The 18,436-nt window shown below is 44.5% G+C and overlaps 1 protein-coding gene, 1 long non-coding RNA gene and 3 other non-coding genes across 5 annotated transcripts; all 5 read right to left on the bottom strand.

The window, feature by feature from the left end:
• Positions 1 to 3,547: 3,547 nt before the first annotated feature.
• Positions 3,548 to 5,565, bottom strand: LOC137839685 (uncharacterized). Its single transcript, XR_011085745.1, has 3 exons — positions 4,190 to 5,565; positions 3,757 to 3,974; positions 3,548 to 3,687 (listed from the first exon to the last, which is right to left on the bottom strand). It is a non-coding gene; the product is annotated as an uncharacterized lncRNA (long non-coding RNA).
• Positions 5,566 to 6,369: 804 nt separating this feature from the next.
• LOC125987566 (U5 spliceosomal RNA) lies at positions 6,370 to 6,484 on the bottom strand. Its single transcript, XR_007488042.1, has one exon. It is a non-coding gene; the product is annotated as a U5 spliceosomal RNA (small nuclear RNA).
• Positions 6,485 to 11,617: 5,133 nt separating this feature from the next.
• On the bottom strand, positions 11,618 to 11,779 carry LOC125987559 (U1 spliceosomal RNA). Its single transcript, XR_007488039.1, has one exon. It is a non-coding gene; the product is annotated as a U1 spliceosomal RNA (small nuclear RNA).
• Positions 11,780 to 12,489: 710 nt separating this feature from the next.
• On the bottom strand, positions 12,490 to 12,679 carry LOC125987561 (U2 spliceosomal RNA). Its single transcript, XR_007488041.1, has one exon. It is a non-coding gene; the product is annotated as a U2 spliceosomal RNA (small nuclear RNA).
• A 2,827-nt stretch (positions 12,680 to 15,506) lies between these two features.
• Positions 15,507 to 18,029, bottom strand: LOC137839724 (uncharacterized). Its single transcript, XM_068649046.1, has one exon. The coding sequence runs from the start codon at positions 17,748 to 17,750 to the stop codon at positions 16,581 to 16,583; it is 1,170 nt and encodes a 389-aa protein (XP_068505147.1). The 5' UTR covers positions 17,751 to 18,029; the 3' UTR covers positions 15,507 to 16,580.
• Positions 18,030 to 18,436: the final 407 nt, after the last annotated feature.

An 18,436-nucleotide genomic window follows, 5' to 3' on the forward strand; every position in this document is an offset into this window, starting at 1 on the left:
GACTTACTTTCCAAAACGCTTCTCAATTTCTCAGTTCACACATCTTCTACATGTGTTACTGGTTCTCCATTTTTTTTCTAGTTAATTATCAATCCAAAAGCTACGCGTTTCTTCCTAACATTCAACCTGCTCAAAATCACTCTTTCATCAAAGTCGCTCTACTAATTCTCTATAGTAGTCGCCAACGACTTCAACCATTCAACCTGTAATTTCTTTTCATTCAGGCTATCATTCATCAATGTTCATTTGCATCTCACACGCAGTCTCCAAAAAGGAGTCTTTCTATCACATTGGTCCCAATTCATCCAAGCTCACCACACAACATTCATATATCATTTTCAACTTAGCTTTCCTGGTAGAACAATCCACCAATTCAAAAAAAAACTTAACTAAAACAAACAACTGGCAAATTAATCTGAATTTTTTTTCTTTGTTTTTAAATTTGAAGAACTCAATCTCTCAGATTTAGCTTGCATTTAGAATTTTGTATAATCTTATAACACAACCAATCAATTATTCCTATTAAATGTAGCATTGCAAAATCTTAAATTCACAATTTAGCTTCTTCCAATTCTTGAAAGCATGTTCCGTCATTTTTTTTTTTTTCCGAATTTCTCATGTGGGCTTGACACTTACCATGCACTAGTGTGGATTAGTTTCTGCTTGCAAACAGATTTCTCTCTTTTTCCTCTCATTTTTATCTTTCAAAATCATTTCTGTTCTGCGGTGCAAATTGGATAGACCACAGTCTAGCAAAAAAATTTTTATACTAAAACTTTAGCCAATGTTCATCATTTTAACATATACGCACACACATGCACAGCTCTCGCATGCAAAAGGTAGTTCCCAGCAACAATGATTCGTCACAGGCTGGCCATTTCCTGTGGTCGATCATGAGCTGGTCCCTCCCATGCACACGAGGACAGCACATTCTAATTTTATTTATTTATCTTCTAGAAGCAAGTTGCATTTCTTTACCACTTGATTTGCATATTTTAACTTCAGTGTAACACAATTTGAGCTCTAGTCATTTGTAATTTGGGCATACAAACAGCATTGTCACACTTCTTGGATGGACAGGACTTCTAATAATCTAAAAAAATTCTAATAATCTGACAATGACATGTTTTGCTGTCATTTGGGCATCTATTCTTTCTTTCTCTGTATGAGCATAAGCGGTCAAAGAGGAGGAAGCTTGTCATGCTAAAAATTTGGCTTCTCCTCTGCTCCTTCCTCCACCCTTTGATTGATATTGTTTTGCAAAACGACACACTCTTGCTAAGTGTCCTCGTTTCCCACAGTTCCAACAGTTGTCAGAATCTCGTGGGGGTTTTGAATTATATGACGGCCTGCGACCTTGTTGGCCTCTACCTCTCCCTCTGCCTAGCTGGGACCCTTGGAAGAAGACTGTTGTATCTTCATCTAGTTCATCATCATCATTATCTAGATGAAATACATCAGAACTTTTGCCTTTTTTGATCACTTTTCCAGCATGTCTGGCCCATTGCATAGTTGTTGTCACACTTGCAACATCCACTTCCACCAAATGTTTCCTCACCAAGTTGCCTATTTCAGGGCGGAAATTAGTGAGGAGCGCATTTTTAAGCTGTTGTTGATAAGCACTCTCAGCTGTATCATTGAATGGGATGCCACTATGCACCCTGAATTCTTTTTCAAATCTTTTAAGAAATCTACTTGCCATGAACTTCTCGTTTTAAAGAAGAGCAGAGCAAGAGATTTACCGTTCTTATTTCCCATCTTAATTTTAGTAGCTTAAGGTTTTACAATTTTTTTCAATTTTTTTTTTTTTTCTTTGAGGATCCTCAATGCAGGTTTAAATTGACCTTTCAACAAATTACTAGCCTGTATTATTGCCGTGGATCAATGCTAGAACTGCTTCTTAGTCAACTTATCCTACCAGTCACACACTCAATCACACAAACTCCAGCGCTTTTTTAGGCCTATCCAGGGATGGGTGTAAAACCCTCCCAAACAGCTTTGGAAAAACGGACAAAAGAAAAAATCTACGCCCTTCTTCAATTAAGAAAAAGAAGCTCTGTTTTTCTTAGCCCGTTTCTTCCACTGGGACTTGAACCCAAGCTATTCTTTGGCTTGGAAAAACATACAAAGAAAAATCTACGCCCTTCTTTGATTAACAAAAAAGAAGCTCCGTGTTTCTTAGCACGTTCCTTCCACTGGGACTTTAACCCAAGCCAGATCCCTCAGCTCGGAAAAACAGACAAAGAAGAGTCTACACACTTCTTCGATGAACGAAAAAGAAGCTCTGCCTTTCTTAGCCTGTTTCTTCCACTGGGACTTGAACCCAAGCTATCTCCCGTGCACCTCTATGTGTTACGCGTTTAACAACACAACACAATTCCAAGCCTTTAACTTACTTGTCCCCTGGTTCGTTGCACTGCCGGGTCCCGTCAATCCACCTCTGTCAGACGAAGGCAGACCTAAGATGCTGGCCCAGCGAAGAATTTCCTTCCCAGGTCTTTCTTTACCAGGTCCGGCTAGTGGACGCTGTCCCGTCGACGGTGTACAGCGCGTCGTCCTCCGTCAGCCAGATGATGGGTATGAGGGTCCCGGGTTTCGGCACCAAAATGTTAGAGATTTGCTCACTCCAACTTATTTTGCAAGAACCAAACAGAAGACAAGGAAGTTCTTTTAGACACCTGCAGGTGGAGAGTCCATTCGTCGCTGTCTGAACAGCGATTATCGAATGAAGTCTGAAAGGTCTCCTTCCTGCAAGGGCATATTTATTAGGAGGAACAGAGTGGGGGTATGAGTGGGCTGAATAGAAAGCCCTTGTCCTCTAGTCTAAACATCTCAGGGGATGTTTTACGATCTTGTGATAAGGAGGACAAGGTAAGGTATTTATTGCCTGTTGCATTCCAACATAATCCTATGATAAAGATAACCTGGAAAACCCTAACAGCGGGTATGAGGGATCCCGGGTTTCGGCACCAAAATGTTAGAGATTTGCTCACTCCAACTTATTTTGCAAGAACCACACGAGAGACAAGCAAGTCCTTTTAGACACCTGCAGGTGGAGAGCTCACACGTTGAAGAAGTGAAGTCTAAAACTCTCCCTCCTGCAAGGGCATATTTATTAAGAGAAACAGAGTGGGGAGAAGAGTAGGCTGAATAGGAAGCCCTTGTGCTCTAGTCAAAACATATCAGGGGGTGTTTTACGACCTTGTGTAGGATGGGACAGCTATCTTATTTATTACCGGTTGCATTCCAACATAATCATATGATAAGGATAATCTGAAAAACCCTAACAGTAACGTTGTCATTGTGTTTCAAATATAAATGTTCTCTACCACTATGATCCCCTCTTTGGTCTTGTTTAATGGTATTCCACTACCCACAACATGCTAGTGAAACACCCAACAAGAATGTGAAACTACTATTATTAGCATTGGGTTAGGGTTGTTTGACTAACGTTTATGTTAGATTACTACATATCTGAGAAAGGCGGTTGTCATCGTTTTGGCGAATGATTTGACCCACATGCAGGAAACCAACTCAGAAGTTCAGAATGAGTGATGAGTGTTTATTGGAGGAGATGCGGTGGAGGCAGAGCGGGAGGATCTGCGCTAGGAGCAAGGAGCAGCAACGGCGGAGCGTGTGGAGTTCAGCCAGACGGGGTGGATCTTGGTGGTGAGCCGTGGAGGGAATCTGCCAACAAAATACACAAGGCTTGGTCAGAGGATACGACGTGGCTATGGCGGAGATCTTACAGCAGACCTGAGGATCAGGAGAACGTGGCGTCGATGAGCAAGAGGGTATCGAGGAGCCAAAGGCACAACCGTGGAGGTGATCACAACAGGTAGGACACGACGAGCAATTGACAGCATGCTCCTTAAGAGCCCTCCTTTAACGGGCCTGATGAGCTCCAACTGGGTCCTCTGCCACTCTGCTCACGGTTGCTCCCTGTGGAAAAAGGAGGTACACCACCCCGGACCCTGACAACGGTAAGACAAAACCAGGAGTTACTGTAGCTACTCTCTGTAACGTAAATTAGTCATGTGTAATCTCTAAAGCCAAAATTGACTGCATATTTACTGCTGATGACTCCTAACATCCTATCACATTTTAGGGCTTTTCACACTGCACGTTCTTAGCCTCGGGGCTATCCTTAGCCATTTTCAATATGAATTTATATTAAAGGAGAACTTACCAAGTGCGAACAAAGTCCATTGTTGTCAATAGATCCGAGGCAACGGTTGAAGATCCGTGCAAAGGTGGGTGCTAGTTGTTCAGCACAGACTTTCAAGCAGGAATGTGACACGCCGTCTGGGCCCGGTACCTTCCTGATGTTTTGTCTCCGGAACATGTGGCACACTTCTTTCTCGCGGATCTGGAGTGCGGGCGCGGCCTCTGCAAGAGAGTAGGTGACAATGGTGGTGGAGGAGTGGACAGAGCGGTTGTGGGGGGAGGTGAGTATGTGGATTGTGCTGCAGGAGGTCCTGTTGTGTGGGAGGACCGATCAAACCTGCAGTAGAACCTGTTTAGCTGGTTTGCAAGCCTTGGGCTCTCCACAGGACAGGGGGTTCGTTTTTTGAAGCCCGTGATGCTCTGCAGACCTTTCCACACTGTTGAGGGATCAGGATTGGCAGAGAGGTGTCTCTCCAGGCTCTCCCCGTAATACTTGCTGGCTTTCCTGACCTCTCGGTTCAGTGTGTTTCTGGTCTGCTTGAACAGGTCCCGGTCGCTGCTCCTGTAGGTCTCCTCCTTGACTTTGCGCAGCCTCCTGAGGTTCGGTGTAAAACAAGGTTTGTCGTTGTTGTACGTGTGGTGAACTGTCTTTGTTGCTCCGCTGGTCTCCAAAAAAACACTTGGTGGAAGATGGCTGGCTGAGAGAAGGAACACTTCAGTGACACACGGCTGATTGGGAAAATATTTTATTCAACCGATGTCAGAGTGAAGTTTCTCCAAATATTCGAGTGACCCAAAAGCAAAGATGTTAGCTGCTCCCTCTCGTCTCCCAGGCATCGTATCTGTTATACTCTTATATCGCTTTGAATAACAGCTGCGGTTCGACTCTCAGTATACTTGTTGTTTTCGTTGTCCCTAAAAGGCCATCTACTCGGTTCTTTTGTGGTCACGGACAACTGGCCCTTCTACATTCTAGGTACCTATACATTACTGAAACTAAACCTCCCTGTCCAGCACAAATAACCTATGCGTAATCCCACTGCTGCCGGCCCGGTGTTCTAAGGCAACATGCAGAGACACATGCAGGCTAAAATTTACAACATACGTGCAGAAGGTCTTAGTCTGCACACACAGATTCTCACAAAAACTGATGTATGATGTGACAGTGTCAGTGAGTTCATGCAGGTCTGAAGTTGCAGCTTCAGAAACTCCCCAATCGGTGCAGTCAAAGCGAGCTTGGATGTCCTGCCTTGTCTCCACTGTCGACTTCCTCACAGTCCTCACCATAGGCTTAGAAGTCTTTAATTTCTGCCTGTAGGCCGGGATCAGATGAACGAACTACACAGTGGTCCGAGAGTCCTAAAGCCGCACGAGCCACAGAGTGGTATGCATCTTTAATGACGGTGCAGCAGTGGTCCAGTGTCTGTGCCCCTCTGGTGGGACACGTTATGTGCTGTCTGTATTTGCGAGGTTCGCCCTGTTAAAATCGTCCAGAACAATGATTAGTGAATTTGGTAGAAGTTTCTCCATGTCTGACACCTGGTCAGCCAGCATCTGCGTGGCTTCACTCGCACGTGCGTGCGGTGGAATGTAAACAGCCGCCATGACGATCGAGGATAACTCCCGTGGTGAATAGAACGGCCAGCAGTTCATGAAAAGTGTTTCTAGGAGAGGGCTGCAAGACTCTTTCAACACCGTGACATCAGTACACCAACGTTCATTAATATAGAAACAGAGACCACCTCCCATTGATTTTCCAGTGAACGCCGCGCTGCGATCTGCACGCAATAGCCGAAACCCAGCTAACTCCACGGCGTGGTGGTGGGTGCGTCCGTCAAGCCACGTTTCAACGAAGCACAGCGCAACGGATCTTCTCAAGTCCGTGTTCTTTGATGTGAGGAGCAGGAGTGCTTATTGGGGGGGGGGGGGGGGTGGTTATTGGTTTTTATTCAATAACAATATTTTTTGCCAAATTGCAATAGACTGACATGTGCCCATTCAAATGGGTACCACCAGACATTAAACTGCATTGATAAACGAGGGCTTAAACGTGATTGTCTGTCTGCACTCGGCATAATTTCTCTGTTTATGTGAACATGTTCACATATGTGTCGGTATGAATTATGTGAACGTATGACTGTCGCGCGGAGAATGATATAGGTGGCTATCCGTTGCGATATTGATATTTTAACAGAGAAAGAATGCTACGCTTTCGCAGAGCATCAAAACTATTGAGATAGCCTCTTATATTTCCTCCCCACGGAAATCTTTAGTAAAAGGCGAAATATTTATTCCATCTGAAGAGAAGAAAGAGAGAGCTGATAATCTGGGTCAAACCGGGCCACCCCACTGCTGGTCAACCAAATTCACAGGCGTTCTCACACTCAAATTGCAGCAACCATTCCTTCTAATACAAACAATAGACGTTCATAGATTTACTATACTTACAAGGACTCAACTTAAATAGAAGGTTTAAACGAGTATTTTGTGTTCATTAATGTCTTTTTTACTTTAAACATTGTTGGCGCACAGGATTGTAGGTACCTGATCGAACACTGACGGCGCTCGTTCTTTCAAACGGTATCACCTATCGATTGGGCGACTATTTTGCAACAGTTGTATGTCTTGGTACGTGTACTTGTAAGGGATCGGACAGTACAGCCAAGTGCGTAGCGACAGACTTTATTGTGGAAGGGGATGATGGGAACAGCTGGCGCTAGAGTGACGACCGGGCTGGAGAGGACAAACGATTCTGCGGGATTTCCAATAGTCAAGCGAGTCAGTATCTCAGGGACTGATGAGCGAAGCAGCATCAAGGGACAGACTGACACTTAGGTGTGCGCTGGCGGCGCTGATATCTCGCTGTCCATGAGCCCGTGGCAGGTGACGGCGATTCCACTGACAGGTGGGCGTGGTCCTGTCGCAGGTGGCGCCAGCACGTGACAGTACTTTCGGTATGAGAGAATGGGAAATGATCCTATCTCTGTGTTTTATTTGAATTTTTTTAATTTCATAACTTTATTCAACACAAATCGGGAAACAAAATACGATCGTAATTTCTCAAATGGTTTCTCAAATTTCAGAAATGCTCTATATCTCTCTTGTGTCGCAAATAATTGAGGCTTTTGACGTTGCTGGCATGGTTTGGAGTGTAATTCACCTCCACTGCGATGGTGGCTGTAATATTAGGTGAACTACGGTAGTAGGAACCTTTGAATAGCGCGGTATTCCTGAGGGGTGAATAAACGAGGGGGGACCCTTTTGACTGTTCAATCCTACTACCGTCTCACGTCTGGTTCTTCAACGTATTACTATTAATTATAAATTAATAGATAACCCAACATGGTGTCAGAAGTGGTGCTAAAAGGAAGATACCACGGAGTTGGAGGTCCCGGACATTGAAAGCCTCACAAAAGGGGGAGCAGGTGCAGTCCGTGTGCGTGACGGTGAGGAGACGCAAGCATGAGAGGTTCCATGTGCCGCCACCGGAGAAATTCACGTTCAAGCCAGAGGAATGGCCGAAGTGGATAAAGCGCTTTGAAAGGTTCAGAGTAGCATCCGGACTGGAAACACAACCTGAGGGAAACCAGGTAAATGCCTTAACAGCGTCAGCCTGAAACAGCGTCAGCGAGCCGACACTGCCACCTCCTGGAAAAGTACGGGAGGGCAACTAAAGAGGACAATGGTTAAAAAGACGTTCTCAGAGACCCCAAAACAGACAAAATGTGGGAAATGTGGCGATTTGAAAGGACACAATCCACAACAATGTCCAGCAAGAGAAGCAGCATGCAATTTGTGCAAGAAAAGAGGACATTATGCCAAGGTGTGCCGCACAAAAATGGTGCATGAAATGAATGTCACAGAAGAGAGTGATGATTTATTTTTAGGGGCACTTAGCAATGGCCAAAATGGTGACCCATGGATTGTAACAATATCAATGGGTGGCACAGACACAAAATTCAAAATGGACACTGGCGCCGATGTCACGGCGATACCAGCAAAACTCTACAACGGACAGTTGGCAAAGCTGGAGCACGTCAGCAGAGTTGTGCGTGGGCCAGGAAATGTACCTTTAACGGTGGAAGGAAAATTCAACACTAAACTCCACAAAAATGGCAAGGAAACAATGCAAGACATTTATGTCGTGAAAGAACTAGGATTCCCACTATTGGGACGGCCAGCACTAAATGCACTGAAGTTAGTAGCTAGGCTTGATACAGTGACTCTCGACTCAAAAGCTAGAGTAAAACAACAGTTTCCCAACCTGTTCAATGGATTAGGGAAATTGGAAGGAGAATACAACATTGTGTTGAAACCCGATGCAGTGCCATTCTCAATCTCTACGGCAAGACATGTTGCGCTGCCACTACTTCCAAAGGTGAAGGAGGAGTTGGCGAGAATGGAGTCACAAGGCGTCATCAGTAAGGTGGAGGAACCAACCGAATGGTGTGCCGGAATGGTAGTGGCGCCCAAGCCCAACGGAAAAGTACGGATATGCTCTGACCTCACAGAACTAAATAAATCTGTGCAGAGGGAGCGACATCCACTTCCAGCAGTGGAACAGACACTAGGACAACTTGCCGGAGCCAAAGTATTTTCCAAATTGGATGCAAATTCTGGATTTTGGCAAGTACCGCTGTCGAAAGGCTCGTCTCTGTTGACGACATTCATTACACCTTTCGGGAGATTCTGTTATAAGAGATTGTGCTTTGGAATATCGTCCGCACCTGAGCACTTCCAGAAGAGAATGTCACAAATTCTAGATGGATTGGATGGTGTTTTGTGCCAGATGGATGACGTGCTTATCCTAGGAGCTACGCAGGAGGAGCATGACAGGCGACTTCATGCAGCACTAACACGGCTCAAGGATGCAGGCGTCACACTCAGTGACAAATGTGAGTTTTTCAAGTCAACAATAACATTTCTGGGGCAGATTGTGGGAGCCTCAGGAGTGAGTGCTGATCCAGACAAGGTGAAAGCGGTGTCCACCATGCGGGAGCCGAGAAACATCACTGAAACCAGAAGCTTAATCGGCATGGTTAATCACCTGGGGAAATTCCTACCACATTTAGCAGACAAAACAAAGCCATCTACTCAAGAAGACTAACATGTGGACATGGGGATTGCAGCAAGACCAGTTGCGTACGCGTCACGCGCCCTTACTACTACAGAGCAGCGCTATGCGCAAATTGAAAAAGAGGCTTTGGCCACAACATGGGCATGTGAACGCTTTGCAGAGTTTTTCATTGGCTCTACTTTCCACGTGGAAACGGATCATAAACCATTGGTCCCACTCCTGGGTTCACGACACCTAGACGATCTTCCACCACGCATACAGCGGCTGAGGATGCGGCTCATGGGGTTTTCATATGACATTTCGCACGTACCAGGCAAAAGTATTGCAACCGCGGATGTGTTGTCAAGATCACCGATGAACAGCTCAGAAGATCAGCTAAAGGAGGAGGAAATTGACTTGTATGTGCACGCTGTCATGGCTAGTTTGCCAGCAACTGACAGCCGAATTGCAGACATCAAGAAACATCAAGACAACGATGTCGTGATTAGTCAAGTAAAAAAATATTGTTCTGAAGGGTGGCCAGAAAGGTTCACGGCGCCATCTATCGTTCAGCCATACTTGCCATTCTCAGGAGAGTTCAGTGTGCAAGACGGATTGTTGTTGAAAGGCACTCGGATTGTGATTCCAGAAGCTCTACGCTGCGACATCATGAGTAGGTTGCACGACGGACATCTGGGAATACAAAAATGCAGGGAGAGGGCGAAACAGTCAGTGTGGTGGCCAGGATTGAGCAAACAAATACAACATGACATAGAGAAGTGTGATGTTTGTGCTCGAGAAAGAGTGGTCAATAAAGAGACATTGATTCCAACCGAATTCCCAGAGAGGCCTTGGTCGAAGGTGGGAGCAGATCTATTCCAAAAAGGGAGTAAAGTATATTTACTCATTGTCGACTACTTCTCCCGATTTTTTTGAAGTTGCTCCACTGAAATCTACAACATCTGAAGCAGTAGTGGAGCATTGTAAGTCCATATTCGCGCGACATGGAATACCACAGGAAATGCGCACGGATAATGGGCCACAATTCGCATCAGACAGTTTCAAAAAGTTTTCACGGGACTGGTGTTTCGAACATGCGACGTCTAGTCCAAAGTTTCCACAGAGCAACAGGGAAGCAGAACTGTGAAGAGTCTGCTAAGCAAATCCAGTGACCCATATTTAGCTCTAATGGCATACAGAGCGACTCCATTGGCAAATGGATACAGTCCAGCTGAGTTGCTGATGGGGAGAAGAATAAGAACGCAACTTCCAACTATCCCTTCACAACTGGACCCAAGATGGGCAGACATGGAGACATTGAGAAACACCGAGCAAAGTTCTCGACAGAAACAGCAGAGACATTTGAACACTCGACACAGAGCACATGATCTGCCGCTTCTGCATCCAGGTGACCATGTCTGGGTGAAGGACATGAACGAAAGAGGGACAATAGTTTCCACGGCAGACACACCCAGATCATACCATGTCGAGATGCAAGGAGGTATCCTGCGGAGAAACAGAGTACATCTTTCTACTACTCCTATTGCACCATCGACTGAAATCGTCCAATCAGAGACTGAGGGCGGGCACAACAGTGTTGTTGATGAACCGACGAGCACACACAGCACGCTGGTTGATGGGAGTCAGCGAAGACAAGGAAACGAGAGACGCTACCCTACCAGGGAAAGACAACCTCCAAGCGGATTGAAGGACTACATTACTCAGTAGTTAGTCATATATTTCACAGTTGAAACTGATAATGGTTCAGTAGTTGAAAGGAGTGTGTATTACGGAAGATATAGTAACAGTTATATTCTCAACACTTTCATGAAAAGTTTGGTTATTATAGTGACGTTGAAAATAATAGGATTCCTACTCAGAAAGGAGGATGTAGTATTAGGTGAACTACGGTAGTAGGAACCTTTGAATAGCGCGGTATTCCTGAGGGGTGAATAAACGAGGGGGGACCCTTTTGACCGTTCAATCCTACGACCGTGTCACGTCTGGTTCTTCAACGTATTACGATTAATTATAAATTAATAGATAACCCAACAGTGGCGTTCGATATTTTACATTTGAATAGAAATCTGTCAGTTTACTTTAGGAAGTAAAAGTTGCTTTCTAGAAATCCATACTTGTAATGTATGAGGAACAACAATCGGGCGAATTCTTCAAAAAGACAGACCTACAGCTGACAAAAAGGTTTTGATACGTTCATATCATGTAACGAGTCGGGAACGTGGTAATTACATATTTCGCATTTTACTAATTTGTTTGAAACAGTTTAGCAAGCAAATGCACAGTTCTAGAGTACAGTTAACATGCTCAATGGCGTTCAGACTTAATCTATGTGCGTACAATTGCGTGTAACTTTTGCTTTAATCAGTAAGTCCGGGGGGAGAGCGCGAACGCTGTCCTCACCCACAGAGGATATGCAGTCAAGATTTCCCACGATTCTTAAGTCGCAGGAGTCGGCACTTCCGGAGTGCAATGGATGATTCTCACCCTGGGTGATTTGCCTTCTTGTTCAGGTTGTCTCCCGTGCCAGGCAAGTATGAATAGTAGAAGTTACCGGGCTGACGTCTTTATCGCACACGCCATCTTCAGTCACGGGCTTAATTGCTAAAAAGGTGTGGCACACATACACACTCAGCGGATGAAACAGGATTTGTAGAACTGTTTAAATAGTACCATTTGTCATTACAAAACCAAAGTATTATAAATTAAGTAAGAAATAGATTAAGAAACACTACCATCATGCTTTGCTTCTTTTTCTACCCTTCATTGCCCCTACCCCCACGCCTTTGTTCACCTCCTTTTTCTTAGAGTCGCCATCTAACGGTGATGGCAGCAACCATAACAAACCATAAAAAATCGTAGTAAAATAATATATGTGCAAAAACATGCCCCTTAGCATTGCCTCTTTTAACCTGAGAACCCTAAAACTGTATGAATTTGTGTTTATTGAAAACCACTGAATATTATGTTTTTTTTCTGAACAAGTTTTGAAAATGACATTTTCTTAAAAATTGAGGATAAGAATTGTAATAAAAATTCTTGGAACAATGATAGGAAAATCTCAAGCAATGAAACACATTTTAATTATATTTAGAACGGTTACATAAATTCTTGCTGCCTCTCAAATCGAAATGTCTTACATTTAGATCAGACCCCATCAAGTCATAATTGACTGCTTAACCCTGTAAGAATTAAGCGAACGGATTGAAATGGTTCTCTAGCATATGAACTACCGATTTGACCAGGAGAGGAGGTGCACCGTTCCTGGAGGCACTGCAATACCAGGTCAATGCGTGGAGTGGACGGGGCAAGCCCTTTCCCCATCTCCCTAACCCAAAAATATAATAATATGTGGTCCGCGGATAGGGGACGTATCAGATATTAAACTGATAAGAACAGATACTACCCTTGATCTTAGCTAAAAGGCCGAGAAGCAATAACTGGAAATGGGTCTGAGGCAACGACTTAAATAGAGAGACCAATTCCAGTTATGGTTACATATATCGACTAATGCTAATGCCACATACTGACCCCTGTGAATTCCCCAAATGTGGAGATCTCTACTGCATAATTTCTGCTTGTGGGGGATTGCGTTCTTTCTGTTTAGAACTAAACTTTTGCGCAGTAGTACGTACACGGAGTTTAGGTCTACAGTGCTGTGACACACTGAACGCTTTTGAGTAGTGATGGACACATGAGGCTTCCTTGGTGTAACTGCCGAACCCGAAGCAGATGTGTCTTTCGCCGCTGGGCGGAGCTGTTGCGGCTCTGGCGAAGCTTCAAGGTTTGCATGGTGTGCAAATTATTTTTGTGTGAATTAATTGTAGTTCCTTGTTATTTGTATATAGTTTGTAGCACTGTCTTGTTGATATTAAGTTGCGATAGAAACCGGGGGTAAGTTAGACTTCGAGGGCACTTCCTGTTTCCTGGAAAGAAGCGGAAAGGTGACGTGATGCAACAGCGCAATAGTTAACGACCGACCTAGGATGCGTCATCGCGAAGCTACTAAGTTAAAAACAGTAAAGTACCCAGTTGTTCACTGGCAGGCCAAAGTGGTATGTATGTTTTACTTTTACTTTTGTATTTGATATGTATGTTTTGTAAATCTAAGTATATCTATGTGTTGTCGCTGGTCCTATGGTGTGGCTGTGATGTCAACGAATTAAGATCACAGTAAACATCTGTAACAAAGAACTCACGTCTCTTTAGTGAAGAAACTGGAACACTTGGGATTTGAAGCTTTCCCACCAAACGGTTTGCGAATCGGTTCACAAATTCCCCTGCTGGTCAAAAGGAGTAATTTATTCCATTAATGAGAATTACATTCACCTCTATACAGTGGCGCCTCGGTTTTCAAACACAATCCATTCCAGAAGGCTGTTCAAGAAGTGAATCATTCGAATTCCGAATCACATTTTTCCATTACAAATAATGGGGAAAAAAAATTATTCCGTTCCAAGCCAAAAAAAAAAAAACGCCTTTTTTAAGCAGTTTTTTCATTTGCGCATTTTTGTCCAATCGCGCAACTGCAGCGCACCGCCGAACATGCAACCGTAGCGCGTCGCCGACCACGCAACAACACCGCGCTGGTCGCATTTTTGTGACAGACCGTCGCTGAAATTTAGAAAATATTTTAAAGTTCTGATGTACTTTCCAAAATGTAAGTGGACATCAGTGCGCAGGGAGCTTAGTTTTGTCCAATCGCGCAACCGCAGCGCACCGCTGAACGCGCAACCATTGCGCGCCGCCGACCGCGCAACCGCACTGCGCTGGTCGCATTATTTAAGTGGACCTTAGTGCGCAGGGAGCTTAATTTGGTCCGATTGCGCAACCGCAGCGTTACCAAAGTAACGAAAATACAATAACAACGGAGTCAGCCGGCATCCGGGCTGCGCAGTCGGGATGTCTTGGGTCCTCCTGGCTCATCTCGCGAGGTTCGACCTCCGAATTTTGTTCGACAATCGAAGCAAAACAATCTCGAATTTTTTGTTCGAATTCTTATTTGCTCGAGAACCAGGACGTTCGAAAACCGAGGTTTGACTGTAAAAGAAATAGATGCAGCTCACTGACAAGTGCCGCTATTTAAGCTAATTTTAGAACAGTCCTGCGGGCGACTCATGCGGTCCTCATGGGCGTCCTCGTGCCCGCGGGCACCGTGTTGGTGACCCCAGCCGTGGAGGCTATTTTGTGTGTTTTGGAGTGTTCTTTGGTATTGAGTGGGGCTGGTTGGCCGCTTTTCCTTTTTTCCTTTTTCTTGTTGCTTTGCTTTGATGTCTTTTAACTTTCACACTTAAAGGCTTTTTTTTGTGGTGCCGTTGTGTGAATACTGCTGGGGCCTGAATTTCCCAGCCCTCGGGATCAATAAAGTTTCAATCAATCAATCAATAAACTATATAACAAATAACTAACATAAATACCAAGTTTATCGCACCATCCGTGTCACTCCAAATTATTAAATTCATTGAAATCTTCATCCTCTGTGTCACGTGCGTTCGCGTCGCACCGGAAGTGACGTCGTGCATCCTGATAACTGGCCCAAAAACCAACCTTCTGAGGATTCAGCCTGTGAATTTGGTCACAGCTCGTGACCCCTTTTTTGCAGGATCAGTTCTCTTGCTAGCAATGAGGCTTCAACACTTACCGCTAATCAAAATTTCAAACACACTACTATACAGCAAGGTTAGCAGATGTAGCTGTCTGTCAGACCCTAGTGGGAATTTAACTCACACCCTCTGATTTACAATTCTAGTGCTCTTATCACTTAGCGACGCCGCCTTGCTTGGCAAAACTGTGTCAACCTTTTAGAAGATGAACCAAAAGAAACTCTTGAAAATGTAGTCTAACCAGGACTCTAGGCCAGTGATTTTCAACCAGTGTGCACACATTTGTGTGCCATGAGAAACTATAAAATTTCCCTTCACGTCCCCAAAGACAACAACAACTCATCACACAACTGCTGGAAACCAGTACCATGGACAAGATATGTGGAAATACACCCTCAACTGTTATAAATTCAACTTGCACAGCAAATGTTAAGTATATTATCAGAGTTCAGTGAGAACTGAACTCAGAACCCCTTGTTTACTAGACCAGTACCCTAACTACTGAACTACAAGGCCTGTTCTATGGCTGTTACTAATAAACTATAAACTATTCATGTACAATATTGCGAAATGTAATCAGGATGTGTCACAAATCAACAGGTATGTTTAACTCCCATTGTTGGGTTGACAACATTTATCTGAAATCAATCTCGGAGACGGTAGGTCTTTCTTGGCTTAGCGTTTTCTCCTGCGCAGAAGGGCGCATCCCAGACACAGCAAGTGTGGCTGAGATTCGCGCTCTGCTCTGAGTTTTGCCGAGCTTTTTATTGAGAAAGAAACAATTGGGCAAGTGTACATAATCGGGTAGGTTCACAGGCAGGAAATACATTCCAAAGTTATATCTCATTACCACAGAACAAAGGGGATACTCTCGTGGATGGAGCAGTATTGGACGTCTCATGACTATTAGCTTAACAAAAACGTAGTCTTTAGTGGCCCTGGGAATACATCCCGGTGTCGTACTCATGACTTCAACTTAAATGAGACCTCTGTCTGCTTCAGCCATCCCATGACAATCTCATGATCTGAACATGTCTAGCTAACTATGGGGCTTATTGTATAGCGCGGCTAATGACTCCAGTCATTAGCCGGCCATATGCCCCCAAATCATTTTCACAAGGCTAGATGGTCACATACTGCGGAGAGTCTTGCACACAAAAGTAGATACATAGAATCCAATGATAAAAAGTATATCATTTCCAACATTCCCTCCTGTTTTTAACATTGGAATTCATGGGAAAACAAAACATCAACTAATAACTACATATGTGTATAAATGAGTATATGCTTACACAATATAGTATAGTACCATCAAAAAGCATGAAAATTTACATTCCAGAGTTTATCAGAACTACAGCTCTCCATTCGGCTTTGGCTGAGTTCGTCATAATGGAATGTTTTTATTTTTTTTTTCCTTTTTTTTCTTTTGGATCATCAATAGGAAGAAAAATAGACAGGTAGGTGATTTACGCAAGGTGGTCCCACTCATCTTGTTCACGCTGGACCAACATGATATTCTGGACAGCAAACGCTGATATCAACATTTTAGTCATCATGTGACGAATACAAGGTATGATGCACGATGTAAAAATACAGAGAAATAACAGTATGGCAACTAAAACAATTGCAACCTTCAAGAGAAGTTGCCTCCAATCACCGTAAAACAGCCACCAAAAGGGATGGGCATCCTTGGCTGGAGCTTCATCTTGGGACATAGCCTTACGGAGGTTCCGAAGTCATTGTAGCGCATATTCGATGTGGGTGTCATTTTCTCCTGGGATGTAGGTACAACAGGAAGTACCAACTATTTCACACACACCTCCTTTTTCAGCAGTCAGGAGGTCCAAGACCATTCGGGACTGTAGTGCCATTATTTTCAGAGCCTGCAGCTCTGTCTGGTAACCTGTAAGGGCTTCAAGAGTAAAATTGGCAAAGCTCTTCAACCTGTAGTCCATGGTTTCTATTCTGAGAATAGTTTTAGCCACACCCGCCTGTGGAAAGAGTGTGAGCGCCACCTTTTGTCCTGTGCTCCAAAGCTTGTATTCATCTGGTACGTCTGAGCCCCAGACACTGTCGTAGGGATGGAAGGTGGGAGCCACAGCTGCACGGGTCTTTCGTTGATGATGTTCCTGAAAATGTGTCAGACTGAGGAACACAGTGTGATCTGACACATATACGGGGGCACATGTGCCATCCCATCGTCCGGGAAGGATTGCGTAGCCTCGGCGACCACAGAGCCACCATCCCCCTTCGATGATAGAATGGGGATTTTCGCCTCCTGCTAGGATTTGTCTGATTGCTACTGTGGTATTCATCGAGGTCTCGCTGGTACCTTCTAGAAGTGCGGTGGTGATGCAGCGCTTTGTATCTCCCACCTTTATTCCATCAACACGTCTTCGTCGGAAACACAAGGGATGTGAGATGGCTTTACTCACTTCGAGAGTCACTGGAGCGGGTGTGACAACAGAACTTTTTGCCACTATTGTGAATGGCCTGGAGATGTTGTAACAGGGATGGGTGGCCAGTTGTGCCTCGCTAATTCCTGACTGTTTCAGTCCTTCGAGGGGATTAAACCCAAAAGCCCTCAGTAATGCGAAACACCATCCATTTTTCTCTGGCATCGGTCGGGCATGTAGGACGGGCTGTTGACTTGATCGTGGCATTATGGAACATACGTAACAGTCAGTTTGGTTGGATGCTTTGGCCAACATTGACACATACTGGTACCACATGTTGTCTGCATGTGGTATATCTGGGTTTATCGTTATATACTTTGTCAACAGTTCGGTCGTCATTCTCTTGATTCGGGTGGGAGTTCCCCTTTCCCCTTGGGGACCCTGGACACTCCATGTCATCGGCAAGCATGCTACAGCCACAGCACAGACAAGCACTCCTCTGAGTGCCATTTTCTGTTCAGTTCCACAGAGCCACTTGAACCCCCAGGGAGCTAAATGGTCAGGATTCTTAGATCTTCACCGGTTTGAGACTGATGCCAAACTATAATTGACACCCCCTTTGTAGCCAGACTTCGTCCTGACCGGGGCCTAGGGGCCAAGCACTCTCTGCAGCTTACAGTGGCTGAGATGTATCCAGCTGGGTCTTTCTGCAATCTTGACAGCGGTGGGTGTGGCGAGTAGGACTTGGAATGGTCCCTCCCACCGGGGTGAAGACCACGTCTTTCTCTTGATTACCGTAATTTCTGGACTATAAGCCGCACCCGACTATAAGCCGCACCAGCTAAAATTCAGGGATATTTTAGTTTTTTTCTTACATAAGCCGCACCGGACTATAAGCCGCACGTGCACATGAGTTTTTTTACAAAGAAAGACAGTACACAGAAAGCCGTAAAAATCCATAAATATACCGCGCCGCCATTTAAGCCTCAGGGTTCAAAGTAACCTTCTGAATAAAATGCATTAAAAGTTCACATTCATTACAACTTGTTTTTGGTGAGGACAATGTCAGAAGAATGAAAAAGGGTTTAGAGCCTTTTGACGCAGGTCACCTAGCGTGTATTCCTACTAAAGCTCATAATAGTCACAAGCAACACAGCCAGAATAAGCAGCGGCCATAGTAGTGTTTCAAAATAGTA

The sequence above is a fragment of the Syngnathus scovelli genome, chromosome 19 (assembly GCF_024217435.2).
Source record: "Syngnathus scovelli strain Florida chromosome 19, RoL_Ssco_1.2, whole genome shotgun sequence".
NCBI classification, from domain to species: Eukaryota; Metazoa; Chordata; class Actinopteri; order Syngnathiformes; family Syngnathidae; genus Syngnathus; species Syngnathus scovelli.